Source organism: Ailuropoda melanoleuca, chromosome 4 (assembly GCF_002007445.2).
Source record: "Ailuropoda melanoleuca isolate Jingjing chromosome 4, ASM200744v2, whole genome shotgun sequence".
Taxonomy (NCBI): domain Eukaryota; kingdom Metazoa; phylum Chordata; class Mammalia; order Carnivora; family Ursidae; genus Ailuropoda; species Ailuropoda melanoleuca.
In genome coordinates, this window is record NC_048221.1 from 8,638,991 (window position 1) to 8,666,313 (window position 27,323).

The window sequence follows — 27,323 nt, forward strand, 5'->3', positions numbered from 1 at the left end:
CTCTCTCGCTGGCTGTCTCTATCTCTGTCGAATAAATAAATAAAATCTTTTAAAAAAATAAAAAAATAAAAAATAAAAAATAAAAAATAAAAAATAAAAAAAAAGGAAGTGGGAGTGTGTGCATGGGATCCTAGGATGTCCCATTGATCTTCAGGGCTAGGGTCTTGGAGGGACCTAGCTTGGCTAGGAGCAGGGGTTGATGGTGGTCCTGTTCTGTCCTATGAGGATTATGCATAGAGGAACTGCCCTTGGGGTACTGAGGATGGGAGGTATCCAGCCTGATTGGAAGAAATACCCACGGGACTCAGGTGAGGAGTGACAGGTGGAGGAGGACTCAGTCTTTCATGCTTTTCCTAATCCCTATTAGTCCATCCAGCTCACTGGTATTACCCGATTTGTCTGATAAGAAAATGAAAACCCACATTCCTCAGGTCAGCAGAGCCTATCTGCTGAGTTGCCAGAGGACAGGGATCACTGTCCTGCCTCTGGCAGCTGAATAAGTAACAAGGCTTGCGAAATAAGCAAGTGAACGACCAGAAGGCTCCAGGCTAGAGCCCCACCAAAGGCCTGACTGAATGGAGGATCTGGAGCCCTTCCCCAACCAGGAAGAGCACCCGCAATGCACAGGAGAGAGGTCCCAAAGAACAGCCAGAATGCAAAACTTTATTATTAACTGGTTTCAACAAAAAACGAGTGGATACACATAGAAACATGGACAGCATCTCCCCCAGCAGCAGGCAGGGTGGGGAAGGCAGGCAGGAGGGGTAGGCCTAGGGTATTCCCCTCTGCCCAGCAGAAATGGAATCCCAGGGAAAGGGTCAGGTTCCTTCCATCCAGCTGCGAGCCCTGAGACTACCTCATTCAGGGAAGCCCAGGACAGCAGCTGAGGGCAGAGGCTGCACAGCCACGGGCCAGGCCTGGGGGAAGGTGTACAGAGTAGTCCTAGGTTGACATCACCAGGGAGGCGTCATGGGCTGAGGGTTCTGCAGATACGACATCACCACAGCAGAGATGGACAGCCTGAGACGAGAGAGATGTTTCAGTCCAGGATGGATAGGCTTGTCCCCCCTCTCGCTTACACAGCAGTTCTCCTTCTCTAGGCCTGGACTCACATGAAGCTACTCATCATCTGTTTAGTGTCCTCAGAACTCCGGGAGTTGGCAAAACTGATGAAGGAGCAGTAGACAGCGACCCAAGCGCACCACTTCAGCTGGGGAAAGGCAGGTGGGTGGAGGATTTGGTCAGTGACAAGCACACCAATGAGCCCCCACAGGGGCATTCCCAGGCACAGGTTCCAACCCACTGTTTCCACCCGATGCAGCTTGGATCTTATCCCCAAGAATCCCTCAGTCCCATCCCCCCTAGCCTACTCCAGGTACCCAGTTTCTCGTGCTACTCTGTTGGCCTGCGTCTCTGACGGCGCCCCTTCCCCCAGGCCTAAGAAGACTGGCCTTTGACATGACATACCTCGTGATGCTAAGAACCCCATCCTTTCTCCACGAGTCCCCTCCAAATTACTTTAAAACCTGCCCCCACCCTCAAACCGACCTCCCAGGTACCTTCCCTGACCCCTGGTTTCCCTCATGGCTCTGGCTTTCTCCGCCCAGCAACACCGCAGCCCCGCCCCCGGGCAGGCCTAGGCCCCGCCCCCTCAGCGCCAGCCCTGCTTCATTCCGAATCCGCTAGCCCCCACGAGCTTGCGGAGCTACGCCGAAGGAAACTCGGTGCCGCCCACCTTGAGCATGAGGCCGCACATGCTGAAGATCATGCCGAGCAGGTTCATGTAGTCCGGCGTCGGGTCGTCCAAGGCCGGGTTACACTCGCTCGGTGGGGGCTTGTACCTGCGGCAGGCTCAAGGGTCAGAGGCACTCAAAGTCCCGCCCCCGAAATGGACAAGCGCGTCCCTGGACCTCGCCCCACAACCCGAGCCCTGTTCCCTTGACGTTGGGGTCCTCACCTCAGTACTTTGTTCGGCCTTCGTGGGTCCGACATATTGTTAGTGGACATGGCGGGTCGGAGGTCGAGCCTCTTCCGCTGCGGGAGTCGCAGCTTCCGGCGCGGAAACGGAGGGTGGCTTTTAGAGTAGCACCCAGAAGCTTCGAGCTTCCGTTCCCAGCGGCGGGGGCCAGGACTCCTTCCAGCCAGGGAACAGAGAATTAGAAGAGACCGAAAATGTTCCTTGAAAACAAGAAGTGGGAAAAGAAACCCGGAAGCTGGAATCAGGCTTCAATTTTCCCAACACTATCCCGAAAAAAGCAAAAACATTTGAACCGGAAGTGAGAAATAGGAACTAGACTACGGAAGACAATAAGGTTACATCCAAGCGTGGGTTCCGAGGGTTCGGAGTCCTCGGTGCGGACCGATGTAAGGCGGCGCGGAAGGGATCCCGAAACAAATGGCTTTCCCTGAGCCGAAACCACGGGGTCCGGAGCTGCCGCAGAAACGGGTGAAGACGCTGGACTGCGGGCAGGGGGCAGTGCGAGCTGTACGATTTAATGGTGAGCTCCCTCTTCATTCCGGGTCTTTCTGCCTTCTGAGGTCCTCAGCCCTATAATCCCTTCCCGGTGTTCCCCAGTGGATGGCAATTACTGTCTGACGTGCGGTAGCGACAAGACCTTGAAGCTGTGGAATCCGTTGCGAGGGACGCTGCTGCGGACGTACAGTGGCCACGGCTACGAGGTGCTGGATGCGGCCGGGTGAGCCGGGGACCAAGCCGAGATACGGGTGCAGAGATCGGGATCGAGGTCGACCCTGACCTTCCCTCCTCTTCCCTCCAGCTCTTTTGACAACAGCAGTCTCTGCTCCGGCGGCGGGGACAAGGCGGTGGTGCTGTGGGATGTGGCATCTGGGCAGGTTGTTCGCAAATTCCGGGGCCACGCGGGGGTGAGTACAAACAAGAAGAGCGTGGATGGCGTAGAGGACCCGCATTATCGTGTAGGTGGTGACAGGGAACCCTTCCACCCCCACCCATTACAGAGCAAGGATCTTTTCTTCATGGCCCAGCATGCAGTTTCCCCAAAACCTTTCACTTCCCCTATCCCTAGTCTTTGCTTTTTTTTCCTAAAGATTTTATTTATTTATTTGAGAGGGAGAGCGCACAAGCGGGGTGGGGGTTGGGAGAGGGAGAAGCAGGCACCCTGTTCAGCAGGGAGCCCAATGTGGGACCCAGTCCCAGGACCCTGAGATCATGACCTGAGCCAAAGGCAGATGCCAAACTGACTGAGGCACCCAGGGGTCCCTCCTTTGCCCTTGCTTTAACCTGCATCCGGAACCCTGCCTTTATCCCAGTCCTCCAAAGTCCAACCTTCTCTGAGTGGCAATCCCTGTTTCTCAGAAGGTGAACACGGTCCAGTTCAATGAAGAGGCCACGGTCATCCTGTCTGGTGAGTCTGGGGCCTAGGCAGGGTACTGCCCCTGCGGCCCAAACCTGATCTCACCTTCATGCCGGCCCTCACAGGCTCTATCGATTCCAGCATCCGCTGCTGGGACTGCCGATCGCGGAGGCCTGAGCCAGTGCAGACGCTGGACGAAGCCAGGGATGGCATATCCAGTGTGAAGGTGTCAGACCATGAGGTCCTGGCAGGGTGAGTGGAGCCAGGACCTCACCCCTCCCCGGTGCCACTGGGGATCACCACTGCCTCGCTACTTAGATTAAAATTTACTCTTCTCACCTCAGCTTGCAAGGCCCTGCACAGTCTGCTCTCCTGCTGATCTTTTAGCTTTTTTATTCATTCCAGGTCTCATTTTTCTTACTCTGCCCAGATGCTCTCACCTCGGGATCTTTGCAATTGTTCTTTCTCCACCTGGACTTCTTTCTACTTACTCAAAGTGTTTTTGAGCCTCTCTTGCATACCACTTTTTTTACTCGGTGAACACACGGTAGTTAATGAAATAGGGAAAAGTCTCTGCCCACATGGCGTTGATATTCTAGTTGCAAGAGGTAAACAATGAAAATTCCCAAGCAGAACTGCCCAGCCTATTGGCTGGTCTGGTCCTACACATCTCCTGCTGGACCACACGTTTATTTCCTTACCTTTCAAGTTCCAGTTTAGAGGTCACATCTTCAGGGAGGCCTTCCTAGATTATTCTCAGTCAGCAAGACTCTATGATGGCAGAAAGTGCTTCTGGCTTTGTCGCAGCTATGTCCCAAGGACTGGCCCAGAGAGGATGCTCAGTACATACCAGAAACAGATGGAGTAGGTCCTGATTGGCCCTGGGTGTAAGTCTCAAAGCCAGTGCCTTGGAATTCCACTCGAGAATTCATTTCAGTGTTTGTTGTCCATGCTAGCCTTGAGTGTGAGCATGACCGCAAAGGGTGCACAGGAAGGGCAAGTGAAGCTTCCCTCCCCCACCCCCCAGGTCCTGGCAGGGTCAGGGAGAGTACAGGGACTGGAGCCATGGACATACTAGCCCCTGTTGATGCTTCAGCTGGATCCATCCTCTTGCAGCTCCGTGGACGGCCGGGTGAGGCGATATGACCTGAGGATGGGGCAACTCTTCTCAGACTATGTGGGCAGTGAGTGTGGCAGGGCTGTGGGGCAGGCAGGGCAGGTGGGGGGCAGCAAAGGGGACCCCAGCCTCACCCACCTACGCCCCTCCCCACCCCCAGGCCCCATCACTTGTACCTGCTTCAGCCGGGACGGGCAGTGCACCCTGGTGTCCAGCCTGGACTCCACGTTGCGGCTTCTAGACAAGGACACAGGGGAGCTACTGGGCGAGTGAGTCCTCAGGGTTGTGGGCCCCTCCCCGCCCCAGACCCAAGCCCTCCTGACCCCACCCTCCCCCAGGTACACGGGCCATAAGAACCAAGAGTACAAGCTGGACTGCTGCCTGAGCGAGCGTGACACACATGTGGTCAGCTGCTCCGAGGATGGGAAGGTGTATTTCTGGGACCTGGTGGAGGTGAGCCTTCTCACCCCAACTCCTTCCCAGGCTGCCTGCTCTGTGTCTTCCTCCATCACTCCCACACCTGCGAAAGGGAATGCTATTAGAGCTGGGGGCTTGGAGGAGTGAGTGAGAAGACAAAGCAGGAAGGGCATTCCTAGCAAAGGGAACAGTGTGTAAAGGCTTGGAGGTGTGCCACACTTGGGTCAGGAGACAGAAGTACTGTGGGATGGCAGCAGCAGGACTAGGTTAGGCAAGGCCATGAAAGCCCAGCTGACCCAGGGACTGACCCTGGCGGAGCAGGGCCGACAGCTGTGTCTGACCCCAGCTGAGATGGGGCTGTGGTTCAGAAACCCTGAGCTACCTCTGAGTATCCCCACGGTTTCTAGTCCCAAACGCTGTAAGCGCTGTCCTGATGTGTCTCAGGCTGGGAACAGACTTACTATTCTGGCCTCATGGGGTCAGGGCTGGGGCTTGGCCAGGGAAGGTCATCTCCCTAAGAGGGGGAGGAAACTGGGGGGCCCTGGAGACGAGGGACCAGCTCTCTCTGGCAACTAAGAATGTGCCTGTGTTCTGCCTACTTCTCGAGAGTCTACCAGATAGTCACCCTGAAGGGGGGAGCACAGGAAGGGACATTTTTGAAGTGAGAAGAGCAATCTGGGGCCAGTTTGAGGGACCGAGTATGCTGAGTGGTGACCGCAGGCTGATGCAGGAAGTGAGCAGAGGCTGCCCAGTGAGCCAGTGGATCCTGGATGGCAGGAGGGTGGAGAAGCCGGGAACGGACAGGACAGGATCAGAGCAAGGTGGTGGCTGTGAATCAGACCCAGATGTGGTCTAAAGGCCAGGCCAGGAGCACTTGCCAATAAACGGGGTAGGAGGCGTGAAAGAGGAGGACCCCCCAAGATGGTTGGCCTGAGCCACACATGCTTCAAAGGATGGAGCCACTCGGGTTCATTTTGGGGCAGCTGAGATTTGCGGTACCTGGGAAGCAATTCAAGGCAGGTGGCTGAAGGTCAGGGGAGAGGGATGTACTGATAACCACACCCCACCCCTTCCCTCCACAGGGGGCCCTGGCCCTGGCCCTTCCTGTGGGTCCCGGCGTGGTGCAGTCGCTGGCCTACCACCCCACGGAGCCCTGCCTGCTGACCGCCATGGGGGGCGGCGTCCAGTGCTGGCGGGAAGAGGCTTATGAGGCTGAGGGGGGCAGCAGCTGAAGGTGGGGGGCCCACGACCACCAAGGACACGGACACAGACTCAGAAGGATCACGGAGACCATTTATTCCAAACACGCAACTGACAGAGGAGGGAGGGAGGGACCGGGTGTGCAAGCTAATAAATAGAGGCGAGAGGAGACTTCCCTGGGCTGCAGCCATTCAGTCCTCATTCTTCTCAGGCATGAAGGCATCTCTCTTCTGGGCAAAGGTTTCAGCCACAAGCAGGGGGAAGACCAGGGAGGCATCGGCATAGACCTGCAGAGGGGACGTGGGTGAGCCACAGGGCCCGTGGCCACACTCTGGGGGACTCTGCACCGCAGCCAGCCGATCACCCCTCACCTTGACAGGCTGTGCGTCCACCCGGATCTTGCCCCAAGACACAGCTTCGTCCGGCCTGGCACCAGAGTCGGAGCCGTCAAACTCCTGGGCCGTGTTGATGTAGACAGAGTAGTCAGCCCCGTTCCGCTGTGGGGAGGGGCAGGGTGAGCTGGTCAGCCAGTCACTGGACGTGGGGGAGCAGGGCACGAGCTAGAAGCTGAGGGCTGGGTCCCGCATGAGGGAAGCCCGCAGCGGCCCCTCACTCCCCAGGAAGGGCCCCACGTCAGTGCGTGAGCAGAGCACGAGGCTGGAGGTTGACAGGGTTGACAGGCAGAGCTGCCCCAAACCCTCCTGCTGTGTATCAACAACTCCCACATCTGCTCAGCAGGGCCTGCCACCAAACACAAAGACTCCCACCCTGGTCCTGGCCCCGTCATTCCTTACCCGGACCCGCTGTTTGTTCCCCCCACAGAAGCCAGAGGGCGCCTGTGAGCAGGCAAGTGGCCGCCCTGGAGGCCTGACTCCTGCTGCCGTCGCCTCCCATTCCCCTTCTCCGCCCAGCTAACTGTCCCCTGCCTTAATTTAGGCACCTCAGAGCCTTTGCACTGGCTGTTCTCTCTGCTTACAAACTGTCTTTCCCAGAACATCATTTCTTTTGCCATCTTACCATCCCTCATTTCTTCCCACAGCAGTTAACTGCCACGTGACGTGCATGTGACTTGTTCGCTGCCTGGCTCCCTGACTAGGACATCAGTCTAGGAGGACAGGGAGCCTGGCCTGTCTAGTCCACACCTGTCCCCCTGGCACCTGGCATAGGCTTAGCACACTGCATGGCAAGCCTGCGTGCCACCCTCACGAGGGACCGGGTACTCTGTCCTTACTCACCATGAGGTTGGCGTTGGCGATGTGGTGCTTGACCAAACCCCCACCCAGGATGATCATCCCAGTGCGCTTAGCAAAGACGGCCTGTGTGTTGATGAGCCGCAGGTCTGGAGAAGAGCGCGGTGGTCAGGCTGTGGACCCAGCCAGCCCTCCTCCCCTGCTGCTCTGCGGCCCCAGCACCTCACCCTCGACGATGTCCAGGACCAGGCCTGGGTTCTTGTAGGAATGGAAGAAGATCATGTCACCCAGGGAGCCATCTGTGAGCGCTGGGCTCAACACGGGGATGTGGTTCTGGGGAACGGCAAGACAAGAGCGGCGGGAGCTCAGAGCCCAGTGGGGGCAGGCTGGTCCCCATCCCAGTGGCATCCCCTCCTCTCTGCCTGATTCTGGGCAGATTGCTTCAGTTCTCTGGGCCTCAGTTTCCTCAACTGTAAAATGGAGACAGCAATAGCACCATCATGAAGAAACGTGATGAAACCAGACAAAACACAAAGGATCGTGTCGGACAAAGAATGGTAGCTCTCGCTACTCCGACTGCGAGACCTCCTTGGAGGAGCATGGGACCATGTGCCCCACCCCATGAGGGTTGCTAGCCGCCCCCCAACTGATCCCAGGTGGTCTAGGCGTAGACCCAGGATACCAAGGTCACATTCAGTAGCTGTGCAGCCTCAAACTACCTAACCTCTGTGTCTGGTTCCGCATCTAAGAGTGGAGATGATGAAGTGGTTCTCCAGGTGGCTATGAAGACGAAACAAGTGAATACGTGCCGAGGCCTGGTACCCGTGGCCCGCCCAGCCCCTCACCTTCTGGGCCCAGTAATACACTGATTCTGGGTTGTTGATCTCCTTGCCCAGCCGGGCAATCATCTTGGAAGGTGTCCACTTCATACCCTAGGAGGAGACACTGACTTCAGCCTGCAGTGCCTTCCCCTGACTCCTGCCATGCCGGCCCCCAGGTCGTTCCTGCCCCACCTCCGTGTTCTGCTCCAGCACCATCTGGTCCAGAATGGGCATCAACCAATCCTCGAACTTGCAGTAATTGTCATTGGGCACCAGTAAGTTTCCGATCCTGCAAACATGAGGCATGTGGGCATCGGGCCCCAGGGCCCTCAGCCCAGCTCCCTTGCCCAACACCACTCAGGGCCCCCAACCTGTTGATCCCGTTCTCACGTAGCTCTTTGCCCCTGAGACTGAAATCGCCCAGGTACGTGGGTGCCAGGCACTTGATGAAATCTTCCTCCACACCGCCAGCTGTGGTCACTAAGACGTCCACCTGCAGCCACAAGTCGGTGAGGTTGGTGGAGGAAGAAGGGCCCTGCCCTCATCCCAGGTAGGGCTCCTAACTCCCAACACTAACCCAGTGAATAGCTCTACTGCAAAACAAAAGTAGATTATGTCCCTCTGCTTAAAACTGACCCTGTCTCTCTATGTCATTTAAATGACCAATAATTTTATTGCCCATAAGACCTAGAGAGGCCAAGGCCACAACCCCACCAGGTCCCCACCATGTTGTGCTGCACGAGGTAACGGATGGTCTCACGGATGCCTGAACTGATGAGGTTGGATGTGTAGCCCAGAAAAATGGTGCAGCCAGTAAGTGGGCGGCGGCTCTTGGTCAGGTCTGCATGGTGGTCTTCATCCTGCGACAGCGGCTCTAGTTTCTTCTCTATCTAGGTGTAAGGCAGGGTCAAGTTACCCTCAGGCCCCACACCCTAGCACCTACCACTTCTACCTGGAATACCTGGAGCCAGGGAAAGAACGCCCCCTGTGCAGGCTCCGCCCCATTCATAGCCCAAATCTCAGGGTACACGCTCAGGTTTTACCCCCCCTTTCAAGGAATCGGAGAGAACGACCTTTACAGGCCTTGTCCCCTTCCCCGTTGTAAAAAGCAAATCCGAGCTCAGACCCCGCCCTGACTTAGTCTCCTCTTCAACCGCACCGTTCAGAACACTTTCACTCGTTACCCACAACCCGCCTCCTATCTAGAATCTGCCCCAACTTCATCCTGATTGTAGGATGCTATGGGGATAGGGGGGACAACTTCCACTTCCCGGCGCAGAAACTGCCGCTCAGAATGGGTCCCGCCTCTCTCCACCTATTGGACCGCCCTGGAAGGGGCACGCCTCCTTCTAAGGAGCCCCGCCCCCTCCAAGTACTGCATTGCCGCTACCCTAGGCCACACCCCTTTAATCCAGGAAGTTCCGCCCCAGGCTTCACCATGGCGTTGACTTGCTGCACTGCGCGCCCAAAGTTGGTGGCCTGGAAACCAGTGGTACCGAAGGCCTCCAGTAGCGCACGGTAGTCCACGCCGCGGTTGAAGTCGTAGCCTCGGACTTGGGAGCTCTCGGAGGGCAGCGCCGAGCTGTGCTTCAGCACAGCGGCCAGCGCCGCCGCGGGTGCCTTCCCCTCCGGAGGACCCTCCATGTTACTGCGGCCGCACTCCCAGATCACAGCCGCCCCAGGCCAGGCCTTCAGCGGCCTCCAAACACCCTAAGCCCGTGGCACGCGCTTCTGTACGACAGTGCAGGAAGTAGGGCTCGGGAAAATCTGCAGGAGGAGACGGGAAGTTGCTTAGTCACATGACCCTCTTTGCTTCCCATAATCCAGGGCGCGGCCATGTTTGCGCGTGCGTTCCGTAATACGGAAGCCGCGAGGAGCCCTTATTCCTTGTCTCGAGTCTTGTCAAACCGGAGATGAATGAAGATTCCTACTTTCACTGCCGCCTGCTGGAGACCCACCGCGTTGCGTGGCGCTTTTCCAATCGTTTCTGGCCCTTTGGGGAAAGAGGATGGCTTCTTAGACGTCGTCCTTGGACAGGATTCGAGTCATCAGGAAATGTCAGATAGTTTCTGCCCCTGAGCGTCTCTCGTCAAATGGTTTAGCGATCGCTGTCCGTACCTCGCAGGTCTCCAGAGCCGCCTCCACATGCTGCGTAAGCCTCTGGTCTTCCCCGGGCAGTTGCAGCTGTCACTTCTTCTGGGAAGCCTTCCCTGACCTTCCTCTGGGTAAGGGACCTCCTCTGGATTCCAAAGCTAATCTCTCTTTCCCTCCAGCCAGACTGTGAGACCCTCGAAGGTGGGGTCTGTATCTCATGGGTCGTCCTAGCCCTGCACAGGGTCTGGTCCAGGGGGAATCCTTTAACCAGGCATTCTACAATTTATGGAGTCTATACTATCCATTGGGCTCTGTGTTTGGCGCTTCAGATTTATCAGCAAACAAGATGCAGACCCTGCCCTCCTGGAGTCCACAGTTTGGGGAGCTAGAAAGCTAACAGTAGTGGTAATGCTGTTGAGGATTCAAAAATGATGATGTGTCTTTGAGATAGGGGTGGACGGAGGGGGAGGTGGCCTTATCTGCAGGACAGGTGGTTGGAGAAGGACACCAAGGAGGTGACATTTGAGCCAAGGCCTGAAAGCCAAGAAAGGCCCCATATGTGAAGATTTGAGGAGGCCATTTCCCCACCATCCCCCATTGGGAAAGAACTGCTAGTGCAAAGCTCCTGAGGCCAGAGATTAGCCCACTTGGAGGAAGAGAATATCCTCGACATATTTGACAGTCCCCACCTGGATCTCAAGCTCACCACCTCTGTTCCCACTCCTCCTAACCCTAATCTCCCTTCAGTCTTCCACATCTCATCAGAAAGCCCTCAGCTCAGCAAATAAGCCCTCCGCGCACCCAGTAGGCTCAACACTGGAGAACTGAGCTTGTTGTCTCCCCTTCTCTCACACCCACACCCATCCCTCAGCACCTCTGCCAAGTTCGACCGACAAAATAGGTCCCAAATCCAGGTGCTTTTTTTATTGATAGAATTTGACATATAGAATTATATTAGTTTCAGGTGTACAACATCATGATTGCGTATTTGTATCCAGGTGCTTCTCTCCATTCTCACAGCCTCCATGCTGGGCTACTTTCCCTCCAATCCATCTCCCCGCTGTGGCCAGAGAGCCCATTACATAGAAGCCAGACGCGTCATTCCTTTTTAGAACTCTATTATGGTGGTTTCTCCCGAGGAGTAAAATCCAGGGTCTTCACCGTGGCCTGTGAAGGTGCCTGCTCACTTCCCTGCCCTCATCTCCCACCACTTGCCCTCACTTCCTCCTCTCCGGTTACACCAGCCTCCTCGCTGTCCTAGAACCCACCAAGCTCGTTTCCTGACCAAGGGGAGATGCACCCCCTGCTCCGTCTGCCTGGAATACCCTCTTCTCCAGCTCCTTCTCCTCTGAGTCTCTGCCTGAATATTACCTCGTCCTAGACGCCTGCTCTGACCGCCTGATTCCACCCTTACCTTGTTTGTCATTGTCTTTCAAAGCACCTAATACATTTTGTTTGCTGTTGTCTGTCCCTCCCTGATTAGAACAGCTGCGCCGTGTGGGCAGGATTGTCTGGTTTCGCTGCTGTTTCTCTTTCTCTGTGCAGTGATCACATCCTGTGATCTCAGCAAATATGCTGAATAAATGAATGAACCCACGTGAGGGCATCAGGGTGATGATCCACGAGGAATGAAGGAGGGAAAGAGGTTGATAAATGAATTCAGGGGCGCCTGGCTGGCTCAGTCAGTAGAACACGTGATTCTTGATCTTGGGGTTGTGAGTTTGAGCCCCACATTGGGTGTAGAGATTACTTAAAGATAAAATCTGTAAAATAAATATAAATAAATAAATAAATAAATAAATAAATAAAAATGAATTCAGAGCAGGTAGAAGGTGCCAGAGCAGACAGAGCCCTCAGGGTGGTAGTAAGGAATATGCGTTTTTTCTAAGAGGCTGGGAAACCACTGGAGAGGTTTAAGATTTTTTACTTATATTTGCCACAGAGAGAGAGGGAGCACAAGCAGGGGGAGCAGCAGGTAGAGGGAGAAGCAGGCTGGGAGTCCGATGCAGGACTCAGTCCCAGCACCCTGGGATCATGACCTGAGCCACGGTAGATGCTTAACCAACTGAGCCACCCAGGCATCCCAAACATTAGAAAGTTTTAAAAAGGAATGAGAGACTCTGATTTTTTTCCCAATTTTTTAAAAAAGCTTTTATTTTTAAATAATCTCTACACCCAACACGGGGCTCAAACTCACAACCCTGAGATCAAGAGTTGCACGCTCCACTGACTGAGCCAGCCAGGCGCCCCGCCAATTTTTTTATTGTGGTAAAACATATATAACATAAAACTTATTATCATGATTTTAAAGTATACAGTTCTATGGCATTAAGCACATTCACAACGTCGTACAAACATCACCACCGTCCATCTCTAAAACGTTTTCACAATCCCGAACTGAAACTCTGTCCCCCTTAAACACTAACTCCCCATCCCCTTCCCCTAGCCCCTGCCACACACCATCTACTTTCTGTCTCTGGATTTGACTCCCCCAGGGACCTCACGTACTGGCTTATTTCACTTAATGTATGTCCTCAAGGTTTTTCCATCTTGTAATGTGATTTATTTTTTTACCAGACCCCACGGGCTGCCTTGAGGAGAACGGGGGCAGTGGGAAAGGGCAGAGCAGGGGACACGAGGGCAGAGGCACCTGAGCTGGTCCAGGCCAGCAGAGATAGGAGCAGCACCTGGGACATGCCAACAGACATGAAGTGACCAGACCGAGAACCTAATTTGACGTTGATCTGACGGCTCCTGAGAAAGGATCAGACGCGGGGATACCAGAAAGAGAGGATCGAAGGAGTTGAAGATTCAGGTCAGGGCATTTGAGTGGATGGTGGTGAACTGGGGGGCAGGAGGTCTGGGGGGAAGATAATCCCGAGTCCAGCTTTGGCTGAGCTAGGCGTGAGACCCCTGAGAGACCGGTAGGACAGACTGAGGAGGCAGGAGGCTCTCGGGTGCATCTGAAATCAGGGAAGGCTCTGGGATGGGGACAGAGGGAGCCATCAGCATCAGCAAGTGGACGGGGTTACCTGCCGATGAGATCCCAGGCGGTGAGTGTAGACAGAGGGTGAGGCCAGGCTGCACCTCAGCCAGGGTACGCTCTGTACGTGCTGGGGGCCGAGGCCGGCAGAGGAGGAGTGTTGGGGCCCACTGGCAGAGGAGCAAGCAGGTCAGTGAAAGGCCAGGGCCCCCACACTCCCCCCAGCCAAGGTGACACGTGACACCAGGGCAGCCATTGGGCTCCCTAGGGCAGGAACCCCCTCAGCTGAGGCAGCTGCTGCTGTGGTGACATTTCACTCCATGAGTGTCCTGGCTTCAAAGTCTCTGCAGGGGTGGGGGAGGGAACGGAGGGGGCTGGAGAGGCCAGGCTGGCAGGAGAGGGAGCCAGAGCCCAGCTGTGGAGGACTGTGCAGTCAGGAATCAGCCGGAGTCCTCAGCTGAAGTATGTCGTCCTGACGGGTCCGGGACCCGCCACCCCCTTCCCACAGTCCCCAAGGGGACACAGGAGGCGGTTAGGGGACTCTCAGGTAGCCGTACGAGCCCACTGCCTGTGACCCCGCTCACTTTCCTGCAGATGTCCAGCAAGATGGCCATCAGCAGCGACATCGGGCAGGCCCGCCGGGCCGTGGAACAGCTGCGGATGGAGGCAGGCATCGACCGCGTGAAGGTGAGGGCCAGGGCGGCATGGGTGTGTCTGGGCGAGGGGGCAGGCGGACAGCCCGGGCCTGGCTGACCGGGCCGGCCTGCAGGTGTCCAAGGCGGCTGCCGACCTGCTGCAGTTCTGTACGGAGCAGGCCAAGAGCGACCCCTTCCTTGTGGGCATCCCAGCGGCCACCAACCCCTTCAAGGAGAAGAAGCCCTGCGCCATCCTGTGACCGCCATGGCCCCGACCCCCCAGGAGGCCTCAATAAAAATGAAGTGAAGGGTCCTCAGGACGTGGCTTGGCCAGGCTTCGGGGGGGCAGAGGGGACCTGCGCTGGGGCCACCTGCGCAAGTGGGGCGGCCCCCCGCCCCCGCCAACTCATGGCCCCAGCAGCACACACATCCCGCACCCCTGGATGAACTAGCACATGCCTCCGCCGCCCCTCTCTGCCCCCCGCACTGTGGGGTAGCATCAGCGGATCCCCTTGCCCACTGCACAGACACGCCCAGGGTCAGGGTCCCAGTCTACGGGCCAGCACGCATCACACATGCCTTCACATCACACAAACGCGCACACGCACACGTGCCATTATAGAAACCCATGCACATCCTCACGAGCCGCCTTCTTCCTCATACACACCCACGTCCACCAGCACACAGATGTGCACAGACAGGGTTATTGTGACAACACGCACAGCCAGACCCACGTCCCCAGCGACACGCAGACACGTGATCGTGAGCACAGAAAGGCACTCGAGCAGGTAACTTGCACCTCGATATAAAATAGCGTCAGCTGCTGTGGCTTCCAGAACCATCTCACAGACTCGCACGCCCCGCGCGTCCCAGTCCCCAGCAAGCACAGGCAGGGCCCTCAGGGGCACCGGTACATCAGGTTTATTTCTCCTTCTCTCCCACGGGAAAGCAGGTATCCAAACATAACAAAAACAGGGCCCCCGGGAGGGGAGCAGTCCCCTGGGTGGGCCTGAACGAGCTCACCTTCCCTGGCGTGGGGCACCGCCCATGGGGCACAGCGCACCATGGCCCGACTCCTTGTGCCTCAGGACTTCAGGACAGGGCAGAGGCAGCACCAGCATGGGGGGCGTCCCCCGAGAACAGAGGCCGTGGCCCAGCCAGTGGGCCGGCGGATCCACCTCCACATCCGAGTCGGCCTGCTCAGGCCTGCAGCCTCCAGACCTCCAGAGACAGGCCCCCGGAGGCGGCGACCACCAGGTTGCCCTCTGCGCAGATCTGGGAGGGCAGGGATGGAGGGAGTCAGGGGCGCTGTGGGCCGCTGGGCGGGGCACACAGGGCAGGGCCTTACCCCATTCAGCACGTTGTTGTGGCTTCGGGTGCAGATGGTCCTCGGCGGATCCGTGGGCACATGCACCTGGTGAGGGGCAATGGGCAAAGGTCAAGATGGGTGCCGCTGGCCGGGGAGGGGAGGGAGGGGGCCCGTCTCGGGGCCTCACCCGGATGGTCTTGTCGGTGGACGTGGTGTACAAGGCCCCCAGTGAGTGTTTGATCCCTGTGATCTGAGACCGGTGGCCCACGTCAAAAGACTGCAGGAAGGAGGGACAGGGGACATTCAGGTAAGGGCTCGCCCAGGGTCAGCCCGCCAGCCACCCAGGGGGGTCGGGAGGTAGGGAGGAGGCCCAGGGACGGTTGGGCAGGGGCAAGCTCCCCGGCGGACCCGGACAAGCTGGAAGCGGCCACTGCGGTTGGCGAAGACGTGCAGCAGGCCCTGGTTGTCACCAGCCCAGAGCTGGGGCTCCTGGTAGGACATGCAGAGCAGGTAGGAGTCCAGCTGTGGGAGGGACGCAGGACAGAGCAGCTCAGGACCTGCCGGGCCACCGCCCTGGTCCCTCCAGGCCCCGCGGCGGGCCCACCTGCAGCCGCTGTACGACGTTGTCAGCCCGGCGGTCGAACACCACGAGTGTGCGGTCCTCGCTGCCCGAGACGATGTGCCGGTCGTCCGCCAGCAGCGCCAGCACGGCACTCGAGTGCAGCCGCCGGCTCTTCACCAGGGCCGGGCCAACTTCGTGAGTGATGCGGGAAGGAGGGAGACATCAGAGTCCCTGCCCCGCCCCAGGCCTACACAAGGACACCCTGGCCCCTATCCCACATGGCAAAACCCTTGGTCGGCTCTGCCCGCCCCATGCCCCCATCCCGTCTCCTCCTCTCCTGTCCCAGCTGGGTCTGGGCCATCCAGGTCCCCCAGATCTCAGATCTCTGCCCTCTCATCTCCTGTCCCCCCATCCCATCTGCTCTCAGTACAGAGCCGACCTCAGCAAGTCCCAGCAGAAAATGCTTCCACCTGCAGGCAGGTCTGAGACAAGCCTCCCCGGCCATGAACACCACCCCCACCCCAGCCTCTGACCCCGCCTGCCTAAAGACCTCAGCCCTTCAATTAAAATAAGAATGAAGGAAGAAATAAACAACAGAAGAGGCTTCTGTGCTGGGCAGTGTTTTCCTAGGCTTTTTATGTAAACTAACATTTAATCCACCGAGGTTCTTACTGTTCTCTCCTATTAACCATATGGGGCTAGAGTTACTATCCAGATTCTGTAGATGGGGAAACTGAGGTTCAAGCTTGACAACTAGAAAGTGAAGGAGCCAGGGTTCTAGGGGCTGCTCCACCTCCCACAGTATTGAGGCTCAGAGGACCGCCCATCCTCCACGACACCCCAGGTGGAGGGGGCTGCCTCTATCCCCACACCCATCCCCCACCAGTTGCCTTTATTAGCACAGCACAGGCCACTTGGAGTGGTCAGGATCTGGTTGTGACTGTCATCCCAGCCAGGCTGTGAGGTCCAAGTGTCTCCTTCCCCAGCATAACCCTGGAGACCCCAGGTGGCCCTCCTCTCCCCACCTGGGTCCCAGGGCCCCCGGCCCACCTCTGGGGTCGTAGACGGTCACCTTCTTGTCATAGGTGCCGGTCACCAGGATGTCAGGCCGGTAGGACAAGCACAGCACAGCCGCCTTGCCCCTGAGAACACATGGACCACAAGGCTCAGGCGTGACTAGGTGGGACCTGGCCCAGCCCCACGTCCCGGCCCGGGACCCCACACACTTTATCTCGCCGAACTGCTGCCCGTCCGCTGCCATGTCCCAGAGCTTCACGGTGCTGTCCCAGGAACCAGAGCACACGCGGTGGTCCAGCGCTGCCAGCGACCACACCCAGCCCTGCAGACGGGACCCAGGTAGTCATCCCCGTCTCAGAGGTAACAAAATGGAGGGTCAGAGGAGGGAGACGGCCAACCCAAGAACCCAGAGCAAGTCTGCTCCAAGTAGCGGTCAGGACTTAGGTCAGTGGGTCGGTCTGACTTCAGAGCCCAGGACGTCTGTACCCACACAGAATGATATTCCTAAGTCAGGTGTCTGCCAGACTCTGCACCCGGGGTGGTTGGAGGCCACCTAACAATGTGATTAAGAATGGGGCCTCCCCTCCACGACCTGAGCAAATGGAGTGCCCTCCCTCGTTTTCTTCACTGGGAAAATGCGCACAAAGAAATAGCCTCTGCCTCAGGAGCTAACAGGCACAAAGCACTGGTTGGTGACTAACTCACTCCTCACCAACCCTCTGAGGAGAGTACCGCAACTGTGACCCGTGCTACAAATGAGGACACTGGAGCACAGAGAGGCCGAGTCCCTTGCCTAAGGTCACACAGCCAGGGAGTAGCAGAATGGGGATTTGAAGCCAGTGGCCCAGGTCTGAGACCAAGCTATCGGCCACCTGCCCAGACCACCTCCATGACTGGTGGTGGCACTCCTCCATGGCTGCTTCTCATGAGAGGACAGCCATGCTCGAGCTTTGTGACCCCCACGGGCAGCCTCGTAACTGCCCTGCCCTACGCCTCTCAAGGTATACCTGATGTCTCCTGAGTGCCTACTGTGTATCCCAGCCTAAGCGAAGCTCTCCGGCATTTTCATCTCATTCATCCTCATCCTAACTGAGCCCTTCCTTGACAGTAGAAATAGAGGCCCAGAGAAGTCCTACATCTCACCCGACGTCACACTAGCGATGGCAGAGCAAGATTTGAATCTATGATGTCTGGTGCCAAAACATATGCCCTTAACCGTGGCACCCTACCCAGGCCCCACTCCTCCTACCCTGTCTGGCCTCCTAACCCCTCACCTTGTGGGTGCTGTTCTTCTCAGTGCCCAGGGCCTTGACTAGAACCTGGCTGGGCTCCATCCCCAGCTGCCGCAGGTCCCACAGGTTGACATTGCGATCTCGGGAGCCTGACAGACAAAGCGCACCATCCTGAGAAGAGAGTGAGGTGGTGGTGTCGGAGTCACTCTGGCCCAGCCCTGCCTGCCCCCCACCGAGCCCCACCGAGCCCCACCTCACCTGGAGCAGCAGCACCGAGTCAATGGAAGCAAAGTGCCCATCAGCCAAGCAGAAGTACTCAGCCCAACGCCCATCCTCCGCCCAGCGCGACAGGTGTTGCTCCAGCTCGATGCAGGCTGTCGGCCAGTCAAAGTCCTCCTCTGTGGGGCACCGTGAGCAGGGTCCCCAGTGGGCGGGAATCCCGACATCCACACCAGCTGTCCAAGCCCACCCCTGGCTTCCAGGAAGCCTTACCCTTCACCAGACTTGGAGAAAAACCCACCTGGATCCCTCACCCCACCCAAGAAGGCCCAGGATCTAGCTTTGGGACCACCACCCACCCACCTTCCAAGCGGGTCTAGGACTACTCACCCCAGTTTTGGGTAACTGGAGCCTCGGGACCACCTTCGAAGGCCTCAACCCCCAACCCAAGTGTGGAGGATAGTAGCCTCAGGATGTTAAGGTTCTGCCTGAACCCGCAGGCTAGGCATCAGAACTAGGACGTTTTGCCTCCCCAGTCTTAACCAAAACCAGGGAAGTGTTCTCAAATTAGTGTCTATAAACTTGGGAACCTTTCGAGATGCAGAACTCAAGCACTAGGTGCAGAGATTCAGTGGTGTAATGGGGCTCAAGCAACTATGTTTATCAGGCTATTGAGGAAAGCCCCATCAATTCAAGGTCACCAAGCTGTCTTACTCCCCAGGGATCAATGACCTCAGGGGCAGGAGGAATTACCACCAGCCCCTAGACTAGGCTAGACCCTGGACTTGAGGATCGATCTGTGATTGCTGGTGTCAGGGATCCTAACCTCTAAGATGTAGCTTGGGATCAAAGGTTGCAGGCTCTGAGCCTTTAGTCCCTGCCCTACCCCTACCTAGGTCAAGACTGTAAGGGTGAGGGGCTTTGGCATCACCAATTGCCAGCTCAGCATCTATACCCAGAGGATTCTTGGCCTTACCCTGAGCCCCAAGAGATTCCAATAGCTGAGACCTCAAGTCCCTGTGTCAACCCCCAGCCAGGGGTCAGGGCCGTGGTACCACCAGACCTCAAGCCTGAGGCTTGCTGGATCCTGAGTTCAGGGACCCCAGCCCCCCACGGTAGATTTCCACAGCCCCAAGACCCCAAGCGTCTGGCTAGTGGTTCACCCAGAGGTCAGGGGCTTTGGCACCACCTCAGCCTCCAATCAAGCCAGGAAAACCAGGAAGCCTGCTCCAGGGCTGTGCTCACATCACCCCAGCCTAACCTGGGTAGCTGACCCCCGGCCCCCGGGCGCGCGCACCTTCCACCACTGGGTAGGGCGCGCGTACGCGGCGCTGCGCCCGTAGCCTCCAGGTGACATGGTCACGCACGAGGTCGCGCAGCGTGTGGCACACGCGCGGCAGGACGTGGAGCACCAGGCGCGCATCTAGGTAAGCGCAGATCTCGAGCAGCAGCTCCGGAGGAAGGCTCAGCAGTCCCGGGACTCCCACAGGCACACCCTTAGACGCCGCCCGCGGCTCCAGGGCGCCAGGGGATGCGACGGGCGGGGACAGCAAAGGGGCGCGTGGGGGCGCCTGCCCGACTTTCGGCGGACTGAGCACGCGGGCGACGTAAGCCTCGGCCTGCGCGTCGGGGTCGGGCTCCGACTCCGGGTCCGAGTCATCTTCCCAGGCGCGGGGATCGTCGCGCGGCCCTGGGGGCAGCTCCATGGCGACCGGGTGGGCGCGGCCAGCCGGGCCCTGTCAGCTTAGGGCCCCGCGTCCCGTCTCCTAGGCAGCGCGAAGGCACTTCCGGCTCTGCTTGATGACGTTACAGCGCTGGCCGGAAGCGAGCGGCACGTTGTGGAAACAGGCTGGATCCTGGAATCCCGCCGTTGTGAGGGCTTCCGTGGCGCAGCTGCGTCGGCCTTGGGCTAGGAAATGCAGATTTCAGCTTCCAGCGTTTATTAAACGGGCATCTGTGCCGGTGCTGATGCCGACGGGAAGCTGACTCCGGTTCGACGCGGTTCTGTCAAAGGCACCTCTCAGGTGGCACTGAGTTTAGAAATGCAGTCCCTCTGAGTTCGCAGTCTGGGCCATATAGGGATTTCAATTCCTGCCTCTTTCCGGAGCCACAAATGTGCAATTGCACCGTAGAGGCCTCAAATTCTCTGAATTACCTAACGTCGTCCTTATCTCTTATTTAATGAAAGCCTCTTTCGAGCCAAGCAGTATTAACCGATCCGTATGTCTCCGAGCACTTGCAGTTCTGCCTCTCTTCAGATATCCACGTGGCTCTTCGTCAGTTATCACCTTCGCAGTAAGGCTTCTCCCAGTACCCCACTGTAAAGAGGATCATTGCCCCAACGTTCTCTCCCCCCTCCCCGCTGCCTTTTTTTCTATGGGACATACCACTGTTCTGTAGTTTATTCCCTCACTAAAAGTACACATTTGTTGAATGAATGCTGGATATATGTCAATGTCAACTTTTTGTTTGTTTTCCCAAGTCAATGCAGGGGACCTTCGGCCTGGTTGAGGTTGCAACAAGATTTTATTCTTAGGCTGTGTGTCCCAAGAACTTAGCAATTTCTCATTTGCCTCAGTACCCGTCGCTCACACTTAACTACACCTCTTGTAGGCCAAGTGCTGAGCTAAGCTTCCTACAAAAATGTCTAACCTGCCCAGTGACCCAGAGTTGCGAGGTTAGCCAAAGATGAAAGTGCTGCAAGACTCTGCCCCTTAGTTTAGTCTAAGGCAGTCTAAGGGGGGGAGGGAGGAGCCTGAACCTGGGCCGTAACACTGATGGCTTCCTTTTAAATTGAGCTCAAGACGTTCAGTGAGCTGTAATTACATTCCAGGGGACACACGACACGTGTATATTATCACGTTCTCACATTTAATCTTTGTCGTTCACATTTACCTTCCCATTTTACTGGGAAGAAAAGTGAGAGGCTTGGGGTCCCAAGAAATGTGCCTGGTTAACACTGATTTCCCGACTCCCGAATTATTTCCTGAGTCCTGTGCATCCCCATTTCTAAGGCGTCCCAAGCCACCCTCCAGATCTTTTCTCTACTGCCAAAGCCAAGGATACAGGAGGCCAGATGGAGACCAAGGGTTTCACAAGAAACTGATCTTTACTCAACAAAGTTCTACACAAGTGGAATCTCACGCCGCCTCGGCGCCAATCCCCAGCACAGCACAGTAACAGATGGACAGACCCTGGAGCCCGTAGGAGGAAGAGGGTGAGGGGGAAGGAGGGATGTGGGACAAAGAGGGACTGCAGATCGAGGCCAGTCAGGGTCCGCAGCCCTGGGCAGGGGAGAGGGTTGAGAAGCTGAAACTTCGTTGTGCAAAAATCAACCAAAAATAAATTAAAAAATTAAATAGTTTTCTTTTAAAAAAAAAGAAAGAAGGAAAGAAAGAAGAAAACTAGAACCAGGCTCCCCTTCCCTGAAGGTGGCTGGAGCCCCCCATCCTGGATGGAAGGGGTTACCAATCCCATCAGACACCCAATCCATCCACACACCCCAAGACCCAGCAGAGGATGCTCCAAAGAACTGGATTACCAGAAAATTAAATGGTACCTAATTTTTTTCTTTTTTTTTTCTTTTTCTTTTTTTTAACAAATGGCTTCCAGAGACCTGCTGGAGTTTCACAGGGTAGGGAAGCCAGCGGAGTTTACGGAATGTGCACCAAGTGCCCCTCGGAATAGAGGCAGGGCCTGACCCTGTCTGGGGAAGACACAGGGCTATGATGGGGTTGGGTCCAGGGCCCTGCAGGGATGAACAGAACAAGCCCCGGGATGTAGGAATCCAGTCAAAGCCCACAAGACCCCCGAAGGGGCCCCCAGAGAAGTAAAAGTAGGGGAGAAGAAAAAGGAAAGCACTAAGGGGGCTGCGGGGCCCAGTTCAGTTTTGAGGCCAACTGGGAAGTAACCACTCCCCCCCTCTAGGGGTGCCTCCCACGCCGTGACTGCATCCCCAACCCATCCCAGAAGGTCCCCTAGAATCAATGCCCCTGTCTGGTGGGGTCCTGCAGCCCACTGGGAGCCGCGATGAACAGGAAGCCCCAGGGACAAAGAGTGGGGTCAGGGGGTGTACCACGTTCTCCCCCTCCAAAACACTTGATTTCCTTCTTGCTGGCAAAGCATAAGCTTTCATCCTCTGGCCCCATCGATTAAACGCCCCAGCCCTGGCCCTCAAGTTAAAACTCAGGCTGGAACCTGAGACGAGGGCTCTCAGAAACACAGAGAACGGGCTACCCTTGAAACAGACTTGCTTATGGAGAGACGCGGGGGTCGGGGTCAGCAGCTGTGGCCGCCCCCAGCTCTCTTCAGGAAAAAGGCCCTGGCCCAGTGTCTTCAAAAGTCACTGGAGCACAGTGGTGGGGGGAGAAAGGGCAACCTCTGGCCAGACCCAGCCACTCTGGCAGTCCCCACTCTTCTGGCTGGGACAGAGCAAGGAGGGGGGACACACAGGCCGTGGCTGCCACAGAGCTGGCAGGGAGTGTGCGGAGCAGGTCCGAAGCGTGCGCGTGCTGACTCGGGCGGCCTGGAGACGGCCATCCTCTTCCCCCGCCCCAGGGTCCCCGCGGAGGCCCCCAACCCACCCAGCCCTCCCCAATCACCAATTCCGGCAAAACAGCAGAAGCTTCTTAAACTCTAGATGCAGGTTACACGGAAGGCCTTACGGGTTAACTCAGGGGTTCGCTAATTCTACTGTCTCCATGCAGTCGGGGAAATGGTGGGGCGGCTGGCCCAGCCTGGCTGGCTGCAGTGCCGCACATGCGTGTCCACGTGTGTACATGTGAGTGTACGTGTCTCTACAAGGACCCCCCTCCCCGCCTGCTTTCCCCTTGCCTCATCCTAAGCCGGATTCGGTCGGCCGTGTTGAATCTTCCCTCCCGCGAGGCTGGCCCAAGTGGGCTGCCTGAGGTGACCCCGACTGAGAGCAAGGGGCCCTTGCTGCCAAGAAGTCCCACCCCCCCTCCCCTGTTTGTAGAATGAGTGTGGAGACCCCACCCACCTGCCCGCTGGCCGGCAGGCCACACACACCCATGGCAGGTAGGTGGACGGGGAAGGCGTCTGGATTTGGGTCCCGCTCACTCCTCCCTAACCCCCCTCGACCAGGGCACGGCGACTTCTGGACGCAGCGCGCTCCCCAGCAACCCCTCCAACGACGCAGACAGAAACCTGTGGGGGAGAGTTGGGGGTGAGGGCCTGCACCCCTCACCCCCCACAATAGCAACGGCCCCCCGCCTGCGGCCTCCTCACCTGGCAGTCGTGATGCTTGTCTAGACCCCATAGAAGGCAGCCAGCCTCTCCTTGAGCAGAGGCGGAAACTGCTCTGAGAACTGCTGCCAGTTCTCCTCCCCAACTTGGTCTTTGAAGCCGTGGAGAATCTGCAGTGAGGCAGGGGGTGAGGCGCGCCCCGGGGCAGAGCGGTCCGAATGCAGCCTCTCCCCCAGAGGCTCGCCACCCTCCGCTGCCTCCCAGGACGACATGAGGGCCAAGCAGGAGCTCACCTTATAAAACATGTCCCGAAGGTCATCCTTCGGGCTCACCCAGGAGGCTACAGCGTCGCAGAAGAAAATAAAGTCCTGAAACGCGACAGGTCCTGTGTGAGGGGCTGCCCAAGCCCGGCCCCAGCGCCTTCCCTCCAAGCCCGGCTGCCCCAACCTGCACAACGCCCCCGGGGTTGACGCCTATCATCATGCAGATGCCTCGGAAGGCTGAATCCTTCTCCTCGTTGTCCCTGATATTCCTGAGGGACGTGCACCTGTGGGGGAGGTGAGCGGCAGGCAGTCAGCTGGCGGGGCTGGGGCAGGATGGGCATCTGTGGGGGGCAGTGGGGAGCAGCAGGTCAGCGGGCAGCGGGGCTGGGGTGGGACATGTATCTATGTGGGGTGGAGGGAGCAGGGGACTCAGCAGGCGATGGGCTGGGACAGGCATCTAGGGGTGGACACAGGCAAGGGAACGGGTCAGGTCCGCCGCACCCGCCCTGCCGCCCAGCCCACCAGACGCAGGCCCCACCCGGGGGGCACACACCAGGGCCGGATGAACTGCTGCAGCATGGGCGCCACCTCCTGCGGGCACACGTAGCCCAGGCGGCCGATGGTGATGGCTGGAATGGCAGAGGGACTCGTCAGGCGACCTGCAACCCCGAGCGGCCCCGGGACGGTACGTGGCGGGGCCTCTGGCACGAGGCACCAGCCCCGCCCCGTGGGCCCCAAGGGAATAGGCCCAACCAGGGTCTCCCCTGAGGCCAGCATCTTCCCTGGGGCTCTTCCCAGGAGCCCCCTTCTGGGTCTTTCCAGACACCTTCTCTGGTTCTTTCCCAAGGTGCCCTCACCACCACCCTCCCGGCTGGGAACCCCAATTCCAGGTAAGGGGCAGCAACTGCTCAGGCCTGGCGCCCACCTGTATTTTCCAGCAGCGTCTTGGGCGTGTTGGGCCGGTTGATGATCTCCACCAGGTTGTTGAGGACCATCTGCACATAGGGCTGCATCTCCGCCCCTGGGGGACCAGATAGTCAGAGCCCCGCATACCCCATACCACCCACGCTGACCCCCAGCTGCTGCCAGACATTGGCCAACTGCAGCCAGGGAGGGAACAAAGAACATTCTCCAACCAGTGCCCGGCTCAGGACCTGTGGCCAACCAGAGACAGACCCGCACCTGCCAAACACCAGAAGCTCCCCTGGGAGTCACTGCTCAACACCAGGATTAGACCACATTACCTAGATTCCCTGCGGGGGCATAGGTGGGGAGGGAGGAAGCGGCCAAAATCTCCCCACCAATCCCAGTGGGCCTTTCAGCCAACTGCATGGGGGTGGGAGGTCACACACAATCCAATCAGAACAGGCCTGCTGTTCAGCCTCTTTGGAAAAACCAACCACAGATGCCTTTTCAGCCATATGGCAGGATCCCTGAGGAGACGACTGAGATGTCTTCCTGCACACCCAACTGCAGCGATCCCAAGAAGCCCCAGGGCTCTCTTAAGGGGACCTGTCAGAGCCTGGGCCCTGCCCCCAGTGGGAAACTGGCCAGAGTGGGAGATGGTGCAGGGCCTGTCAGCGTGCAGGGCACTCACCCATCTGCATGCAGATCTCGCCGATGGCCCAGGTGGCATTGTTGCAGACGGAGATGAACTCAGGGTTCAGGTTGGTGCCCAGGATGGGCATGAACTCGGCTGGTGGGGAGAAGGAGGAGTGCTGAGCAGGAAGGCCAGCCAGGGTGAGCTCCTGGACCTGGCCGGGAGACCCCATCAGACAGTACGAATACGACCCAATTTGGTCACTGTCCTCCCAAAGTCATTTCTCCATCATGTGAGGCCAGGGCTGGGGTCATGGGGTCATGACAGGATGGGGGTCCTACCGATACAGGGCTTGACATGGATGAAACAGGCTTTGGTGAGATCTCCCAGGAGGGCGAAGGAGCTCTGCCGGACCTCAGGCATGGAGTCCTGGGGGGTCAGAGCAAGGCAGTGTGGCAAGGCTGGGGTCCCAACTAATCCCTCAAGGGCAGGGCAGCTGGGGGAGCAGTCCCTGGGGCATGGCCTGACCCGGTCACTTCCCATCACGGGCCCTGTCTGTAAATCTGGGACTCGGGGCCCACTGAACCGTATGTGCCCCTGCCTGGCTAACCGCTGCCCATCCTGACACGCGCACATATCTGTAAAGCTGGAGCGGCTTCTTTCCTATTTCCTTCTTCTACCTTTTTTTTTAGCCCCAACGTGGGGCTAAAACTCATGACCCTGAGATCAAGAGTCACATGTTCCACCGACCGAGCGGGCCAGGCGCCTGTTTTTCTTTTTAATTTTCTGCGCTGTTAGCTTATTCAACGAGATTTGACTCATGTCTTATTTGAATCACTTTTTTAAATAAATACAAGTTTTCCCCCCAGCGGGTCCCTTTCTCCAGATGGCCTGTGAGTCAGCCCAGGGCGGCCGGCACGCGCAGTCAGGGGGCTTGCGAGGGGCCCGCGCACCTGCATGCACTGGAAGAGCAGCGTCATGATGTTGCTGCGGGCCACCAGCTGCTCCACGTGGCCGCCCAGGCCCTCGGCCAGGCCGCTGAGCAGGTCCAGCGCCACGATCATGAAGTCCTTGTCGGGGGCCTCGTACTGCTCAGGGTGCTGGGTGTACATCTGGGCACGGACGGGGTGGACGGGCAGGTAAGGGGAGCGGGCCCGGGCTAGGGCAGCGGCAGAGGAGCGGGTGCCGGGGCAGGGGTGGGGGGGTGCTCACCATGGCCTGGGCCAGAGTCTTCTGCACCAGGGTGACGCAGCGCTGGTAGACGGGCTCGCAGTAGGGCAGGAAGCCGCTCTGCAGGGCAGTGGCCACCGATGACAGGCACTGGCAGGGAGGAGGGCAAGAGAGGTGAATTCGGGCAGGATGGGGCGGGGCACTGGGGCAAGGCCTGGAGCCCACCCACCTCCAGCAGAGGGAAGAGATCCTTGTCTTCATCCTTGAGCTCATTCCACTTCTGGATCAGCGGGGGCATCAGCTTCTGGATGTATTCCTGGAGAGGGAGCATGGAGTTGGGGCTCCCTGGTGGGGGCTGGCAGCCTGGCACCAGCAGGGCTCCCTGGGACTCGGAAGCACCTACTGCCTGAGCGCTGAGCGCCTTGCTGTGGCTCATGGAGCCCCACGAGGCCTTGCCATCCAACCAGACCTCCAGGCCGGTCTCAACCGTTCCCTTGGCCGCGTCCCTAGCCCCGCTCACGCCACCCCACCCCCCTCGGGCCGGGTCAGCACCTCCTGGTTCCCACAGGCCCTGAGCTGCCCCAGCACAGCACTTACCACGCTGTCTCATAACTGTCTGTCTCCCCCACTAGACTGGGAGCAGGGCGAGGGCGGGGACCGGGTCTGTAGGTCTGTCCGGTGAGGTCACAGCCACGTCCCCGGCGCGCGACGCGGGGTCACCGCCACGTCACTGGATGCAAAGGGGCACGGGGCCCCGAGAGAGGGAGCCGCTGCGGGGTCTCACCGGTTGGTTGAGGTGGTGGCCCACAGAGTCGGCCAGGGTGCCGATGGCATCGTAGAGGATGAGCAGGTTCTTGTGCTGGTACTTGCCGAAGGCGAAGACAAGGGTGTCCAGGATGTAGCTGAGATACGGCACCAGCTCTGTGCAGGCCTCCTCCTCCAGGGTGGCGAAGGCGCTGGAGTGGGGAAGGGGTTCAGTGGGTGGCCACAGGTGGGGCTGGGCGGGGGGTGGGGGTG

General features: G+C 58.1%; 6 protein-coding genes across 12 annotated transcripts in view; 2 read left to right on the plus strand and 4 right to left on the minus strand.

Moving 5' to 3' along the window:
- Window positions 1-643: 643 nt before the first annotated feature.
- WDR83OS (WD repeat domain 83 opposite strand) lies at window positions 644-2,118 on the minus strand. The gene is made up of 4 exons (XM_011227213.3): window positions 1,958-2,118; window positions 1,736-1,841; window positions 1,113-1,210; window positions 644-1,020 (listed from the first exon to the last, which is right to left on the minus strand). Exons 1-4 carry the CDS (start codon window positions 2,005-2,007, stop codon window positions 954-956), a joined length of 321 nt encoding a protein of 106 aa, XP_011225515.1. The 5' UTR covers window positions 2,008-2,118; the 3' UTR covers window positions 644-953.
- Window positions 2,119-2,141: 23 nt separating this feature from the next.
- WDR83 (WD repeat domain 83) lies at window positions 2,142-6,134 on the plus strand. The gene is made up of 9 exons (XM_002920998.4): window positions 2,142-2,498; window positions 2,576-2,696; window positions 2,778-2,883; window positions 3,335-3,383; window positions 3,458-3,584; window positions 4,449-4,516; window positions 4,610-4,718; window positions 4,788-4,902; window positions 5,949-6,134. Exons 1-9 carry the CDS (start codon window positions 2,396-2,398, stop codon window positions 6,096-6,098), a joined length of 948 nt encoding a protein of 315 aa, XP_002921044.1. The 5' UTR covers window positions 2,142-2,395; the 3' UTR covers window positions 6,099-6,134.
- A 7-nt stretch (window positions 6,135-6,141) lies between these two features.
- DHPS (deoxyhypusine synthase) lies at window positions 6,142-9,866 on the minus strand. 3 transcript variants are annotated; one of them, XM_034657842.1, is made up of 9 exons: window positions 9,515-9,866; window positions 8,803-8,967; window positions 8,449-8,570; window positions 8,270-8,366; window positions 8,102-8,188; window positions 7,484-7,589; window positions 7,280-7,405; window positions 6,438-6,492; window positions 6,142-6,353 (listed from the first exon to the last, which is right to left on the minus strand). In XM_034657842.1, the coding sequence occupies exons 1-9, from the start codon at window positions 9,719-9,721 to the stop codon at window positions 6,161-6,163; spliced, it is 1,158 nt and encodes a 385-aa protein (XP_034513733.1). In that variant the 5' UTR covers window positions 9,722-9,866; the 3' UTR covers window positions 6,142-6,160. The 3 variants fall into 3 exon arrangements, with proteins under 3 accessions (XP_034513733.1, XP_002921036.1, XP_034513732.1); XM_002920990.4 differs by having other exon boundaries at window positions 6,438-6,563; window positions 7,302-7,405; window positions 9,515-9,862; XM_034657841.1 differs by lacking the exon at window positions 9,515-9,866 and adding an exon at window positions 9,262-9,374 and having other exon boundaries at window positions 6,438-6,563; window positions 7,302-7,405; window positions 8,803-8,963.
- A 2,010-nt stretch (window positions 9,867-11,876) lies between these two features.
- FBXW9 (F-box and WD repeat domain containing 9) lies at window positions 11,877-21,068 on the minus strand. Of its 4 annotated transcripts, XR_004624614.1 has the most exons (11): window positions 19,426-21,068; window positions 18,168-18,307; window positions 17,952-18,080; window positions 16,887-16,999; window positions 16,711-16,802; window positions 15,703-15,851; window positions 15,507-15,620; window positions 15,286-15,375; window positions 14,813-15,203; window positions 13,204-13,324; window positions 11,877-11,934 (listed from the first exon to the last, which is right to left on the minus strand). XR_004624614.1 is itself a non-coding variant. In XM_034657839.1 (10 exons), the coding sequence occupies exons 1-10, from the start codon at window positions 19,832-19,834 to the stop codon at window positions 14,990-14,992; spliced, it is 1,377 nt and encodes a 458-aa protein (XP_034513730.1). In that variant the 5' UTR covers window positions 19,835-21,068; the 3' UTR covers window positions 14,696-14,989. The 4 variants fall into 4 exon arrangements, 2 of the variants coding, with proteins under 2 accessions (XP_034513730.1, XP_034513729.1); XR_004624613.1 differs by lacking the exons at window positions 11,877-11,934; window positions 13,204-13,324 and adding an exon at window positions 13,886-14,015; XM_034657839.1 differs by lacking the exons at window positions 11,877-11,934; window positions 13,204-13,324 and having other exon boundaries at window positions 14,696-15,064; window positions 15,138-15,203.
- GNG14 (G protein subunit gamma 14) lies at window positions 12,848-14,980 on the plus strand. Of its 2 annotated transcripts, XM_034657845.1 has the most exons (3): window positions 12,848-12,986; window positions 13,749-13,841; window positions 13,924-14,980. In XM_034657845.1, the coding sequence occupies exons 2-3, from the start codon at window positions 13,749-13,751 to the stop codon at window positions 14,047-14,049; spliced, it is 219 nt and encodes a 72-aa protein (XP_034513736.1). In that variant the 5' UTR covers window positions 12,848-12,986; the 3' UTR covers window positions 14,050-14,980. The 2 variants fall into 2 exon arrangements, with proteins under 2 accessions (XP_034513736.1, XP_034513737.1); XM_034657846.1 differs by lacking the exon at window positions 12,848-12,986 and having other exon boundaries at window positions 13,709-13,841.
- A 150-nt stretch (window positions 21,069-21,218) lies between the features above and the next one.
- Window positions 21,219-27,323, minus strand: part of TNPO2 (transportin 2) — an 11,337-nt gene continuing 5,232 nt past the window's right edge. Inside the window, exons 7-18 of the mRNA XM_034657159.1 lie at window positions 27,091-27,323; window positions 26,536-26,622; window positions 26,349-26,456; window positions 26,090-26,248; window positions 25,478-25,565; window positions 25,194-25,292; window positions 24,522-24,617; window positions 24,150-24,225; window positions 23,781-23,880; window positions 23,627-23,701; window positions 23,376-23,503; window positions 21,219-23,294 (exon numbers count right to left, since the gene is read on the minus strand). Coding sequence (XP_034513050.1) covers window positions 23,396-23,503; window positions 23,627-23,701; window positions 23,781-23,880; window positions 24,150-24,225; window positions 24,522-24,617; window positions 25,194-25,292; window positions 25,478-25,565; window positions 26,090-26,248; window positions 26,349-26,456; window positions 26,536-26,622; window positions 27,091-27,323 — 1,229 coding nt within the window. The 3' untranslated portion in view covers window positions 21,219-23,294; window positions 23,376-23,395. The remainder of the gene's footprint in view (window positions 23,295-23,375; window positions 23,504-23,626; window positions 23,702-23,780; window positions 23,881-24,149; window positions 24,226-24,521; window positions 24,618-25,193; window positions 25,293-25,477; window positions 25,566-26,089; window positions 26,249-26,348; window positions 26,457-26,535; window positions 26,623-27,090) is intronic.